Below are 14,925 nucleotides of genomic sequence, written 5' to 3'. Positions count from 1 at the left end.
AGCCTCAGTCCCCAGACCAAAATGAAAGGGGCGGCCCCTAGATCCTACCTGGCAGCAAGTGCTGCAGAGCAGGTACCTACTCACCCCATGCCATGGAGAGAGACCTGCTTTTCCCCTCAGTACCAAAGTCACCAAAAATAACTGAAACAAAAAACAGTGTTCTGCAGTAAGAGTTTGTACAGCAGAAAAAAACATGGAAGGGGCAAAATCAGTTTGTTCATTAGCCATCAAAATTAATTCCATTCATTAAATTTGAAGGATGGAAAAATAGAAATACAACTGCAATGTGCTGGGACCCCTGTTGTGCATTTGAGAGTGTTTGTGGAAGCATGATTCCATTGCAATTGAAAAAGCATATGTGGAACTCTAGATAAGGGGGAACAGGATTAGTTTCCTTTTGGAAGCATAGTTCCAGTTAATAAACTGTCTGCACTGGGCAATGAGCTCTGTAAGAAATTGAGTGAGGCTAGAATTCTCTTTTGGAGGCTGGGGTAGCAGTCTTAAGTCTTCTGCCATGGGCCCCCTGCCAGACTGTGCTGCTTGTATTTGGGAACCACATTGTTTCTTGTTTTGCAAACTCTTCACATTCCACCCCAATTCACAAGCTGGAGTCCTACCATGCTTTGAAAATAACAAACCTGCAGCATAGGCTCCCTATCAGGGAGCTACTTGCTCTACTGCCCTGGGCTTTGAAAATGAAATTATCTCAATAGATTTTTTAAACAAGTCCCCCAGCTAGAGACAGTGTTGCACATTTGAGGTATTTTTCCATCATTCTGCTCTACTATGTGTACTTAGTAGCTCCAAACTTCAGAGCAAGCTTACCACAGCAGAGGAACACCAGCAGGGAAGTAGGTGTCATCACTGGAACAGCACTGCTGCTCACAGAGTTAACTAGAGAAGAAATAAACAGCCAAGCAACAGCAGTCTGGAAAAAATGATTTATTAAAAGGAAAGCTGCAATCAAACAGGTGCTACCTCATTAAAACACTGCCTACAAGTAATACATTGACTTCCAATTTACTGCTCTTCAATACATCCGTAACATTCTCTCACATTGACAAGAGAAGCTAAGTTGCATCTTCCCTTTGAGCAGGAAACTATTTAAAACACAGCTTCTTTTAAAAGCAGTCTGAATTGAAGTGCAGTTCATCTATTTCACCTGTTAGCCTCCCCACATGGGTCACAGCTGTCACCTACAGTGATGTCTGTTTTGGGCACCTGCCTCCCCTTTCCCTGCTTGCCATCTGCAGGCACACTCTAGGTTAGGTGGGACAGTGGACAGTCCTGGCTTTGTAGAAATGAAGGCATGGGACGTGGCAGCTCCCGGCAGGTTCTCACGACGGGCACTGTCTGACCAGGCGGAAGGCTTCCAGGAACTCATTGAAGTCAATGTTTCCATCCTTGTTGAAGTCAATGCTGCGAACCAAGTCGTTAATGCCATCATCTGTGAGTTCAATGTTCATGTGGGAGCTGAACAGCTTCCAGGTTTGCTGGAATTCCTCAAAGGAGATGAGACCTGCAGAGGAGCATTTTACATGCTGCAGCTACATCTCCTAATGTGGAGAACACGGACTAAGACACAGCTCAAAGCAGCAGAGGCATAATACAAATGGGCATTGCAGAAGTGTGGGAGGGAGCAGGACCACCCAAGCCTAAATAAAAACACCTCTATACATACTAAAGCAAACTCCAAAGCAGAAGGGATCACAGAAGGCAGTGATCAACAGCCCCTGCTTACCTGAATGGTCTCTGTCTATGATCCTGAATATGGTCTCTAAGTTGGATCTGTTTCGATAAATGACTTCCAGCAAGCTGGACTGGATGTGCTGAAAGACATGATCACAGTTTTTATCCTGACAACACTTCTCCTTTCTCTGAGTTGTTACTGCAGATGTCTCCACAAGCAAGAATATTTTTTGCTCTCAAAAACTTGCCAGCAGTGCCTTATCAACGAAGTGTGTGATGACTGGACCCTCTGTGCAGCTGCAGAAGAGACCATCAGCAACTTGTCCCTTCCCATTGATGCTCTTCTGGGCTAACAGTGACCCAGGCTGCATTTTATAACCACTGCAGAGCTGCATTTGTTGGCTGTAATTAAGAAACTGCTACTTGGAGAGTGAAATACAGTTTTCCTACTCACCAGCCTGCATCTAAACTACCCCTAAATTTTGATTTCACATCTGTCATCTCTTTTTAAAAATGGGCTGGGTGCCTCAGGACTATTTGAGCTCAGGCAAAACTTCCTATAAACTTCAGTGTGATTTCAGGTTATGCAGGAAGCATCCACTGTCCTTTTGTACTAGAATTGATTTGTACGTGCCAGGGATCTGGTGAGAGCTGCTCACATCATGCTTTGATGGAAGGGGCTGAGTGCTTACCTCTTGGCTCCTCTGCTCCATGGCCAGATCATCCAGCCAGGATTTGTACTCCAGCATGCCGTCCTTGGTGCTGCGCACTAGCTGCAGCCTCAGCATTCGCCAGGGCAGTCCCAGCCGCAGCACTGACTCCACTGCTGTCGCCCAGTTGCTCAGAGTGATCTTTCCTGTACACAAAAGGGAGACACCTCTGGGACACAGGCAGCGGAAAGCACGTGAAGGCAAAGACAAAGCCTAAAACAGTGACACACACTCTAGTTGCTGCTGACAGCACAGCATTATTTCACAGTGCAGGCATACATACACTTCCTACCCAAGCCTCAGCAAGGTTTTCATCATTGCAACATATCAAGGCTTATGAGGCTGCAAGTATCTGAACAAATGCCGGACACTAACTTTGGGTATTTCATTAGAAATTTTCAGCCCACTGCCCATTTTAGCAGCAGCTGTAACATCCGAGCTGGATTCCTATGAACAGTTTTACTGCCAGGGAAGAAAACAAGAAAGCAGTTCTCTCCATGAGCAGTTCTGCCAGCCACCATATCCCTTTTCTCCCCTGCCCCACCAGTAGACAGTTCTCAGCAGCACCTCTTGGTCACTGCATCAACACAGCACTCCTGTCTGCCACAGAGGTCAGAACTCTCAGCTCCTTCCTTAAGGCTCTGACAAAGACAACTGCCATTGAAGACATCCCTTGCTTTCCTCTTCCCAGTGATTTTAGATTCAGGGATGAAGGGGCTCTAGAGACCACCCAGCCCTTCTCTACTGACACAACAGACATGTTCCAGGTCATCTTTCCCCTGGCTTCATCAGTACTTCAGCTGCAAGGAGTTCTTCTAGGACCAGCCTCAATTACTACACCTCAGGCTAATGACATCCTGCTTTTTCAGCATCCCCACATTATGGTGTCACTCCAAGGCATCCACAGAGACTGAGTAACAGCAAATGACCTCTGGCAAGGTCTGATACAGCCTCCCCATGACAACTGGTGACACCTGTCACTGAGCAGTCTCCCAGCCAGCCACAAACTCAACGTAGTCCCTTCAGCCCTATCTGACCAGGCAATGTACCCACACGTCCCTCAGCTCTAGGTTACCTGTATTGTCCCTGTCGTAGGACTTGAAGGCACTGATGAGGGCTGAGGTGTGAGCAAAGAGCTTTTCCCGCAAGGCTCGAAAGGCTGACTCCTCTACTCTGCTGATTCTAGAGGATGCAGAACAGAAGCACTTGAAGGACTTGCCCTGAATCACAAGAAAAACTGCACCTTCCCTCCCAGTGCTCTACCTGGCTTGTCCATGGATTGCCCACACAACTGCTCTGCACAGCTAGAGCTGCATCTCAGTGCTTGTGACAAGGCACTGCATGCCCAGGGCACAGTTCCCTGCAGCTGGTGCCACAAGTCCCTGCATTCATTTGTGAAGTAACAACCCAAAAGAGAGCTTCAGCAAAGATCAGAAGTTAAAACCTGACATGGAAAAGAGAAGCTGAAAAATATCAGCAAGCTTTAGAAAAATCCCCTTGGAATTTTGTTAATAATCCCTTCTCAACCCTTGAGCTTTCCTCAGTAACTTCAAGTACAAAGCGTAATCCCTCCTGTAGAGCTATTCTTTAGAAAAATCAAGCTGTGAAAGTTCATCTCCAGAGTCAAGCTTTCTAAAAGCTCACAAAGTTTTCCCTTAGGGAATTTTGACTTGGCAAATAGAGCAACTAGAAAGCCTTGCCTTTGGGTCATAGTGAGCAAATGGGCCGTCTTGTTTGCTTGATACTGAACAAAGTGGGGGATGAGGTCTGGTCCCAGCTTCACATAGGCTCCCCTGTTGCTGCCAATCTCATAGTAGTTTGAGGCTGAAAAGATGGTCAGCACCTAATCCCAAAAAAAAGGGCATTTGCAGTCAGTACATTAATCCTGTAATATTGATATACATATGAACAATACACCCAATCCCCTCCAGAGTCCACAGACTGTGAAAGCATCCATCTTATATGGAGAAGAGGGAGAGCCAGGTGGCAGCTGGCCTGGAAGCCATGCAGGTGTGAGTTCCTTGTGGGTGGCACTGGTCACATGTGGATCTGGCCACATGTTGGGCTTCTGCAATTTTCCTGTGCTCTCTCCCAACAATTCTGCTCTCCAGAATCCAAGTGCCCTGATGAAGCCACTGATCTGACTGCATCTTCTGAAAACAGAACTTGGCTGCAGCAGCTCAGTAGCACCCTTTTGTAGCTCATCTGCAGGAGCAGCTGCACTAAGTAGGGGCCATGGCACAAGTGGGTTCAGATATTTTCTCAAGCACCACACACAAGGACACAGTTTGCCTGTGCATCCGTGTCCCCGCACTTCAGTTAACTCCCAATAAGCCTGTTCAAGGATTTTGCATGTGCTTAAAGCCCCACTGGAAGAAATGCAGAACGGAGACAGCCACCCCCCCCCCCCAGAAACCCCATCCTGACAGGATGGAAACCCAAGTGCCCTTCACACCACCCTCAGCTGACCTTGCGGCTGTGACAGAACTCATAGCCCTCTTGCTTGCACTCGTGAGAGCGGATCAGGAACTGCAAGCTGTACTTCTCAAGGAACTTCTCCGTCACATCAGGCCCAAAGTAGCAGCCACCACCTCGCACCTTATTTTCTCTGCAGCCCTCCTGAGGCATGGGGTCACTCCAGAGGATGTCTAAAACCTGAAAGGATTGGCAAAGTTCACTAAGAAAATACAGCTCAGTCTCGGAATCCCTCCCTACACTGCTGCTATAACCAGAGTGCAAGGGAACAGACATTTTTCCTGCATTCCAGCTGAAGACTGTCACAGACCTGGGCCACCTATTGCCACAGAACTGGCAATATTGTTGGCCATGAGCTACAGGCACATCCAAAGTGTCTGGGGAAAGAGGGATGTGCATTAGTCGGGCCTGATACAAGCTTTGCCTCGGCTAGCATTAAGATTCCAAGAGCCTTGCCTGTCTTTCTCCATCCTAAAACACAAGTCCCAGGGCAAGAACAACTAGCAGATCCTGAGATCCAGATTAGCAGGCTTAATATAAAATGCCTTTGTTCTCTAGCCAGGACCTTCCATAGCCTCCAGAAATACAAGTGCTAACTCAGTAACCACTGTGTGGATTAAGGCCTAATCCCTTTAACCCTGACTTCAGTATACAGTGCTACAGTGAAAAGGTGTGCAGCACTGGAAGGTCACATGTAATGTCAACCAACTAACAGAAGAGACTCCTAGGCTGGAAAAACAAGGAAAGGAAGCCCCCAGCTGCTCCTCCCAGGAGGTAACAAAAGTACCAATGAAACGTCCCCATGGCCTCACAGAGCACCCCTTCCTGGCCACCTCCCACTGAATGACCAACTGCTGCAGGAGGCACCCACAGCACATCCAGCTCAGGACCCTGCTAAGACTCCTCACCTGCTTCCACTCCTCCTGGAGAGTCCAGCACGGCTCATCCGCATCCTTCAAGGAGACCATGCTGGAATAGGTGAGCTCCTCCGGCTCTGACTCGCTGATGTCCACCAGCCGGCGGCACGTGTCGATTTGCTCCTGCACCGTCTGCCGGAGCCACCTGGAGAACTCCCGCCTGTTGGCTGTGCTGGGAGCCTGGGCTGTCTGGGGCTGCAGAGATAACCTGGGAGCTGCATCAGTGCCTGATTCGCTCTCCCCATTTATGGCCTGGATTTGTGGTTTTCCACTCGATTCCTTCCTTTTCTTCAGCCTTAACACAGAAACAAACTGAAAGATATGAGAGAAATGGAGCTGATAACACAGCATGAAACCCAGACCTCCAGCTCTAATGTCTTCCATTGGCAGACTTCAAGTGATCCAAGCCTCACTCCCTTCTTTCCATCAACTGCTCCTTGACTATGGGGAACTATTAGTGCCATCCTCTTAGACAAGCCATCCTGGGTTTGCAGCTGGGACTCACACCCATCTCATCTCGCTCTTCCTCATTGATTTCCTGCATACAGATTTCATCTGGAATGGGAACTATGCAGTAGAGCAAAGGAAGCATGAATGACTAATGCAAGAGTTGCGATTTTATTTGGAGAAGGAAAGGGGTATTTCCTAACTGAGTGAGTGAGGCAGAGGCAAGTTAAATGATTTATTAAACTCCTTCTGGAAATCTATGGGGTAAAAGCAGGCTAAGGAACTGTGGGACAATGTCTCATCATCACTGCATTTTTACTTCAGCACCACAAGCACATATTCCAGAAACCAACAGTGCTCCATCGCTTCACAGCTCCTGACACACACTAACCAAAGCCTATACCTAAACACAAGCTTGTCGAGGAAGACCATCTGTTAGATTTGTCTTGTCAACAGCTAAGATGGCATGTAGAAATGAGCTTCTCACCACAAATCAGCAACACTGTTGTCTGTTGCAATAACTGGGAAATAAAACCTACTCTGTTCCTTTGAATTTTCTCAAGCATATCCAAGTCAGTGGTGTCAGAGATGCCCCCGTGAATAATGAGGACTTTCTGATCAATCAGGGTGGCCAGGGGCAGCCAGCAGAAGACATTCTGAAACATCCTCAAGATTTTCTTCCCATGCACCTGAGAGAAAGAAAAAAGAGATAAAGCATCCAGTCTTCTAAAGGTATATCTCACATGGTAAAGAAGACACAAACATAGGCCTACCTTGTATTTCTGCATCACTTCCTTGGTGAAACCATAGCTAAAGGAACAGGAGAAAGGAAGCTCAGTGGGATTTTGCACAAGGCCCTCGACATGGCGCTCAGCCCTGCACAGAAGCCGTACCGTAAGTTCACCATGTGGTCCTCATGGTTCCCGCGGTTGAGATGAACCTCCTTGGGATAGATCAGGAGGAAGGTAAAGAGGATAACAAGGATCTCAAGGGACTGCTTGCCTCTGTCTACAAAGTCCCCATTGAACACGTAGGACTTGGAAGGGGAAGGAAGGCCATTCTGTAAAAGCAAGGAACAGGTGGATGTCACCAGAGAGGCTTCTCCAAGGTGTCCATATGCCCTCCCCCCAGCTGCAGCCTCTCACTCCTGTCCTAGGTTACAACAGACCCTTGCTCATCTTTATACTGTGGGCCCCAGCAGTGAAACTGGCAGTCACAAAGAGTTGTCATTGGTATCAGCACTAGGAAAACACCCATTGGCACTAACAAAATGGACATGGATATCAGATTTTCTAGTCAGCAAGGGAATAAGCTACTGATTTGTGAAGCCATTTAAAACCAATCCAATTGACTTGGAGAATTGCACATGAATGGCCCAATTTTGCAAACACGTCTCGACATGACCCATGGAATACCCATTGCAATGCCTGGACATCCTCCCTCTCCAAATTTGGCACCTACCTTGTAAAAGATGAGGAACAGGTCATCCAGCTGGCCGTGTAAGTCTCCTGACAGGCACAAAGAGATGAGTCACACTATGTTTACCTTGGACTTAAAAAAAACACCAACACCTAACTTGCTATGAGCTAGGTCCTTTATAAATTAATCAGCACAGAAATACTTTGGGAAGCACAAGCCTAGAGGAAAAGGACACAAGATAAGGCTTGAGCTGAAGTCTGAGAAGGTCAGTTAAAAAAACCTACACCATCTGCTGAAGACTCATTTAGAAGCTTTGGTCATTTATCTCTTGTGATGGCACATCCTGGCACAAGATTGTCATTATGTGGGAGAAAGCTTAGCATTCAAAATTACAATCTAATTGTCATTTAACATAATATTGGAGAGAGAGGTTTGTTTTCCAGAGGCTGACTGCATGCAAAAGTCTGTACTATGTATTTTTCAGAAATATCTCAACATTTTAACATTAGAGTAGGAAAAAAGTAAAAAGCTTTGTCTCAAGTTTACTTATACGATGCAAAGATGCATTGACATTCTGGATCTGCATGCACGTGCTGGTGCTCACCCAGAAAGGCTCCAGGATTTTGTTTTTAAATAATCCCAGACCACAGAACAGGTCAGACCACTATCAAGTTTTGTGACTAGTCCTCAGCTGGATGTGATTTCTGTGGTTTAGTAAAACAACTCTGAGTTTGGGGTGAGACAAAAAAATACCACCTGGGTATTTCAGACAGACCCAGCTGCCTCTCAAGGCACCACACACTTTGCTTATAGAGAGCATTGTGTTCCACATTCAGAACAGAGAGGGGCATCGTGCTCTCACTATCACTCTCTCTCTGCCCCACCCTCCCACAGGAGCATTCCACCCCGGAGGCTGCAAGGGACCCACCACACACGGTGATCTCCTCGCTGTAGCAGGTGGAGACATGGCTGATGTTTGGCAACTGCTTGAGGTGCTTCCTGGTCTCATGCAGGAGGTTTAAGACATAGCGAGCATGGAGCTGCTACTAGGAGAAAGTAAAGGGATTAAAGCAGGAAATCAGTGGCCTCTGAGCAGCACCACTGTGGCTGTAAAGACTCCACCAGGATAGCCTGGATGGCAGAAATTCTCCCTGGAATGGCAGTCTCTACTGACCTATGGGCTTACAAACAAGATGAGGGAAATATTGGGAAACAGCAGGATGGCAGACACTTGCACAAAGCAGCCCAGACTCAGCACTGAGAGGGCTGGCAAAGCAACCCTAAAGCCCCAGCACCTTGTGGACAAGGCTATACCCACTAGGCCACACCACCTCCAGGAGCAGCAGAAATTCCAGTCCAATATCACAGGTAAGAAAGTTGCTCCTCTAGATCTTTCTTAGCTTTTCCACATTGAATCAGTCTGTGAGTTTCCACGTGTCCTGCAGTGATAGATATGCTCAAAGCCAGGGCGTAGGCATTTAATACAGCAAGGACATGAGACACCTTTGGGTTAGAAGTTCTCTTTGGAGAAGGGATGTTTTGACCTATTTTGCAGTTCAGCATATCAGCTGAGGGATGGCAGCAGAACACTGCAATTGTATGAAGGCTTGTCTTGTTAGTTCTGGAGTGGTACTCAACTTCCTTATCAAAAAAACTCACAATTTACATTTTAAACCAGGGTCCAAGTTGCACAGTACAAAACACTGTAATTGGCTGTTTTCCTCTGGGCCATCCTGTACCTATTTACAAATCAAGAAATTTGAACAAAAAATGATGAAAAGTCTCAACATGAGCTGTTGCTGATTTTTCCCTTTAAAAATGAAATTCAGGTTAATATTGGTATACCCCTACGTAAAGTGTTCCGTTTTGTCAGGAGTATATTTTCAGGAAGAACATTTCTATGGCATTAGGAAATACCATATAGTTTCCAACCCCATTTTGTTTGACAGCCAGCCAGCTTGTTATACTCCAGTCAACTGAGCTTGGTAAGAAAGTTAAGACCAAATTATCTACCCTACACCCCTGTTCAGAGAAGGGGAGAGCATGGTACCTTTTTGGGATCCTTACCTGTTTCTGTTGGAAAGCTTCCAGCAAGGCCGTGGCATGGTCAGGGAGGAGTGGGAAAGAGAGATGGGGTCCGGTGTAGGAGTCTGGCACCTCTATGGATTCATAGTCACAGTATTTTTCCAGCTCTGCCTCTTTGTAACTTTCCCCACTTACGAACATGCGACTGATAAAATCCCCTGGAGAGCAGATTAATGTGGTTGATTTAAAAAATTAAAAAAAAACCCAGAAACAGACAAAAAAGTAGTTAATTGGCTCCAGGTACCATCCTAGTAATTTGTTACAGAAGAGCTGTTTAGTTAGGCTGGCACTCAGGAGCAATTGCAGCCATGGATGCTGGGTACTGCTTGGCACTGCTACAAAACTTGCAGTGGGGGAAAGGCTGCAGAGACAGATGTCACTGTGCAGTGTGCACCGTTCTGCCATTCTGTGACAACATACTGAACCTTTATGCCTCCTTCCAGCTCCTAAGAGCAGGAATTGCCCCACATCCCTTACACAGCTCATAGTCTCCAAACAATTCACTCTCTAATCCTGATGCTGTCAGTCTTGGGACTTGGCCACATGTGCCATCCTGAAGACTGCCCAGCACTGGGCAATGAATTATACAGGGTTCAGCCTTCAGAGCTGCTGGTGCCACATCTACAACGAGCACACAAACTTACTCTCTTTGCTGCTGCTTGGTGTGAACTGGTCCATGAGGTAACTGAAGAAGTTGTGAAGCTGCAGGAAGATGGAGAGCCCATCATTCACCCCGGAATGAAATTGAACAGAGTAGCAACCTATCATAATCATCTTTCTGGAAGTTTTACCTCTGCCCTCCTCATGCTGTCTGGTACGTACAGCAACTCTCATTGAACCAATTTAAGTTTTGACTTTCTTGAGATGAAGTCAAAACAGTGGCTTTACCTTCAGCCACAGGCAGAAGTATGCTATGAGCCCTTCCTTTCCCTGCAAAGCAGCCATTTAAGAGAATTTTAATCAAAGTTAAAACATAAAAAACCAAATAGACTTGCCTGTTGTGTTCAGACTCCAGAAAAGCTCTGTTAAATGGCTCTTGGGGCTTGTTTTTGAGGTTCATTACTTTGTTTTATGCAACACAAGCAGCCAGGGAATTAATAGGTTAAAAAGGGGCAGGAAACCCAGTCCCTGGCCCACTGGAGCACTTAGAGGGTGACCAGCTAGCACCCAAAAAGGCAGAGTCTGGCACAGAAACCACATTGCTATGTGTTTTCCTACCTGCTCTTTTCCTCAGCCCCATACCTTGATCTGATCCTGCTCACAGGAATACTCAATGGATTGAAAGATTCTCCAGGTGCAGCGGCGGCGCATTTCCAGCCGAGCCACGTGGCGCCGATACCACTGCTGGATCAAGACAGCTGCCTTGAAAGCTGGGGGACAAGAACAGAACCAAGCTGCTGAGCAGCACTGCCTGCAGCTGAGGCACCTGCAGCAACTCCTTCCCCACCCCCCTGAACATGGAGGAGAACCTTTCCTTTTCAGGAAAAAGTTACCAGGAATTGTATTCTTGTGCCTAAGGGCAAAAAATCTCTTTTTGCCTTCTTTCTTGCAAGAGGTTGACCTGACCCTGCCTGCCCAGAGACCTCTGAAGCACTTCCAGCCATTGCTGCTGGTTCCTTCAGCACCAGTGTTAACAACAAATTACTAAGGCCTGTAAGCCCTAACATGTTCTTCCATCTTATTAGACAATATCCTCCCTTTCTACCTACCTTGATCATTTTTATGTCCCTCTTACCATCTCTAGGTGCTGGGTCTTCAGGAAACCAGAAATTTAACTGAGGCCATGCAAAGAGTTGGGGGAAGACTGGATACCAAATTTTCTTCTAGAGCCTTTAAAATATGGGTATTTTCTATCTCTCTTTATGCCAAATAAATACCTCAGTTTTTGCAGTTGTGGAAAAGCTTTAGAAGGACTCTACACTAGCATAAATATCAACATACCATTACCTTACAATAGAATAAAGACAAAACTACACCCACAGTAAAAAAGGGGAGGCAGAACTTTGGCCATTAATGGCACAGAATGAACAAGATGCCAAAATTTCCAGGTACCTGTTTGAGGTTCAAGCCACAGCCAGTGCTGACACCAGATGCTTCTCACCATATTATGCCTATCTGCCCTTTAATCTTTTAAACACAGTGTCTGTATTCTCCCAATTCCAGTGTGTTCCCTTCAAAAATTATTTCAGATGGGGTGAGTGCATATTTCAAGTGAAGTACATTGGTGTACTTTCACATTTTATTTTTCAAGTTCTGCCACAAAATTTTACCTCCAGAATCTCTCATCCTCCTTAGCTGTCCTTGATCCCACTTGGACCAGCTCTGCTTCTTGGCATCTCTCTTTGGATTACACTGCATCCCTTCCTGTTCCTTTCTGGGGCCCCACCCATGAGCCCTACACTTAAAACATCTTCTAACACTGCTTCTCTGTCATCTTTAGCTGAGGGGGGGATGACTGCTGTATCCACAAGCTGGCTTCAAAATCCAAGGGAAACAACAGAGGTAGGGAACTAGGCCTGCTGCAGAAAGTGTACTCCCCTGCCACATTTCACCAAAGCAGGGAGAGCAATGGGAGGTGTGTGGGAAAATCTTCATTAAAAAGAGGAAAATCCTCATCCCCTACCCAAAGGCTTCTATACTGAGAGATCATATTAATTCAGTCAGCTTACATTAATTACACAACAAATGGCCCTCCAAGTACTTCAGCAGGAGACAGCAACCTTTGCCTAATGAAGGTATACCAATGGATTATACATTGAAAATAATAATCCTTTTAAATCATTATTCTCTTTCAGCACTAGGAATTGCAGAGCACAAAAAAAGATGATCTACAGCTGCTTTTCAGCAGGGGTGTGAGAGAACCTGAAGTTGTGGGCAAGAAGGTAAGATTTGGCAAGCCTCAACTCAGGAATAACTTCTGTATTCTTTGCCTTCTCTCTTATTGAGAAAATGCTTACTGATCTGCTGGGCTGTGAAAAAATTCCTTGTGATAACTCCACACATACCAATGAAAACCAAAACCTTAGAAACAGTAAAAACTTAAACCAGTGAGAGACATGTTATCAAGTGCACAGTTAACATAAATACCACCGTCAACAGCATTTAAGCCCCAGATAGGCAAGGCACTGGTTTTTACTCTGCTTTTATGGAGACTGACTGTGCCATTGAAAAAGCCAGGTAGTCTAATTCAGCAGTTTACCTGGGTGAGTTATATCTGGCAGTGTTTGTAGAATTTTGGGAAAAAAAATTAACAGAGAAGAGAAAGATTTATCCACATTTTATGATGATCTAAACCATGTATCATATAAGCTGCTGAAAGCATAGCAAAGTGGCAGCACTTAGACCAGACTACACTCCAAGGCAAGGCCAGTTGAACAGCTCTGCTCCAACACTGTCCTTTGAAAACAGCTTTCAGACCTTGGACAGGGGGACAGGGATGACATCTGGCACTCTGCATTTGGGCACCAAGTCCTAAGCAGCTGCCCTACGGCAAGTGGCCAAATCTGAGGCCTGTTGAGAACTAAAGGCTACAAATTCAGAGAGGCTTTACTGCTGTGGCTGAGCTACCAGATGTACTACAAGGTCTCACATAAGTAACTAGTGTTGTGTTACACCTGCTCATCTTAAAACAACCCTGAATTTGTTGGGAAAGTCCATGGACCTCTGGTGCTATGGGTGACAGGTAAGTCTAAGTTAAATAAAGAGTTTTTCAATAGTGGATAGTAGCAAACAAAAGTGTGAGTCACAACCTTATCCCCACTTCCAATCCTTATTTTCTTCTCCAAATACTTGCAAACAGTTTGCCCCATCCTGCTGTTCTGCCAGTGCTCATGACTGCATGATTCAAACAAGGAAAAGACTGTTTATTTACTTTTTAGCTCTTCCTTATATCTAAGGTCTTCCTCATCAACTCCTTTGCTCTGCAGCAGACACAGACACACACCCACAAAATTAATACCATTACAGAGGGCTTCAAAAAATAAATCACCACAACTTTGAGAGCCATAGACGTCTGGATTATTAACAGAGATTAAGAGCACTGTGCTGATGTAATTAGACAAAATGCACTCTTTTTGCTTGACACCTTTATATAGCCACACCATCTCACCTTCTTTGTAACTAGATTTATTTTGGCTGCACTTGCAAGAGCCTTGGAAAATAATCCAGGAGAAGCAGCAGGGGACATCTGTCTCACTATCAGCAGACACAACACCTGCATTACCCAGCAAGTGTTTCATCCAGCAGGTGTTGATGCTAACTGTAGCTTTCTTCTCTAGTTAGGCTTGGGTGGATTTTAACCCACTCCTTGTCTAAATAGCTGTTATTTCCTCAAGCCTGTTGTCTTCTGCCTGACACCTAAGAATCCTTGTCACAGGATACTCAAAGACAGAGCCTCACTTCAATGCTATGACAAACACACAGAGGAGAAACGCATTCAATGCAACCTCCCAAAAGCACATGCAGGAGAAAACAGGATAAGATCACTTTTCTAAGAATCACTCACCATTTTCAGACTTCTGCAGGGAGTACTTGTACTGAACATTTACAGAACTACCAGATCCCATGTTGTCCAACCAATGGTCCAACGTTGCAGAATGGCCCAGTGTCACCAAAACCACAAAAGAGATGCAGGGAAGACCATTTGGTCAGAATCAAAACAGCTGCAACATGTCTCACAGTGCCAAGAATCTACAATTAAATATATTAACACTTAATATCAATGATCAGAGGGCCTCTCTTATGCCCAAGTACATTTTACACTACCAGGTTTCTGCAGCTACTCCCAGACATTCAGATGAAGATTTCTGTCTCATTGCTTCACATTGCAAGTGAGCTTTATAAACAGGAATCAGTTCAGCAACTTTAGCTACCTGCATAAAAATAGATCTTGTGATTGTTTGGCAAACATATAAAAAACTTTTCAATAATGATCAAGAACTACTAAAAAGTCATTAAGTAGTATGTGCAGACAAACATTCTGTAGTGCAGACAAATATTCATATAGTGCCCTGCAAAGGATAGCTCATTATGAGGGGTGAACACAAACCTGATATTTATTCTAGCTAGCAGGAAGCTAAGTCTAAAATAGCAATTAGCTATCAGAAGAAAATAGCCAGCTTTGTTAAACACTGCTTGCCTTTATTCTCATGCATCTGCTTGAGTGTGGGAGTGTATTATGCCAT

General features: G+C 45.4%; 1 protein-coding gene across 1 annotated transcript; it reads right to left on the bottom strand.

The window, feature by feature from the left end:
• Window positions 1–1,337: 1,337 nt before the first annotated feature.
• Window positions 1,338–14,307, bottom strand: PPEF2 (protein phosphatase with EF-hand domain 2). The gene is made up of 16 exons (XM_066549383.1): window positions 14,247–14,307; window positions 10,985–11,112; window positions 10,387–10,444; window positions 9,725–9,900; window positions 8,586–8,700; window positions 7,700–7,746; window positions 7,132–7,298; window positions 7,012–7,048; window positions 6,778–6,927; window positions 5,783–6,103; window positions 4,869–5,054; window positions 4,100–4,242; window positions 3,475–3,581; window positions 2,382–2,545; window positions 1,742–1,829; window positions 1,338–1,519 (listed from the first exon to the last, which is right to left on the bottom strand). The coding sequence occupies exons 1-16, from the start codon at window positions 14,305–14,307 to the stop codon at window positions 1,338–1,340; spliced, it is 2,130 nt and encodes a 709-aa protein (XP_066405480.1).
• Between the last annotated feature and the right edge of the window lie 618 nt (window positions 14,308–14,925).

The sequence above is a fragment of the Molothrus aeneus genome, chromosome 4, assembly GCF_037042795.1.
Source record: "Molothrus aeneus isolate 106 chromosome 4, BPBGC_Maene_1.0, whole genome shotgun sequence".
Taxonomy (NCBI): Eukaryota; Metazoa; Chordata; class Aves; order Passeriformes; family Icteridae; genus Molothrus; species Molothrus aeneus.
The sequence above is the reverse complement of the archived record's forward strand: the minus strand, read 5'-3'. Positions and strand labels throughout refer to the sequence as shown.

Bases quoted from the DNA above. Each gene is read 5' to 3' on its own strand.
- PPEF2 (XM_066549383.1), bottom strand. From the start codon at position 14,307: ATGGGATCTGGTAGTTCTGTAAATGTTCAGTACAAGTACTCCCTGCAG. The intron at 10,445-10,984 runs GTATGGGGCTGA...ATCTTCCTGCAG, and splicing joins GTGAGCAGGATCAGATCAAG to CTTCACAACTTCTTCAGTTA. The intron at 4,243-4,868 runs GTCAGCTGAGGG...TTTTGGGATTAG, and splicing joins AGTTCTGTCACAGCCGCAAG to GTGCTGACCATCTTTTCAGC.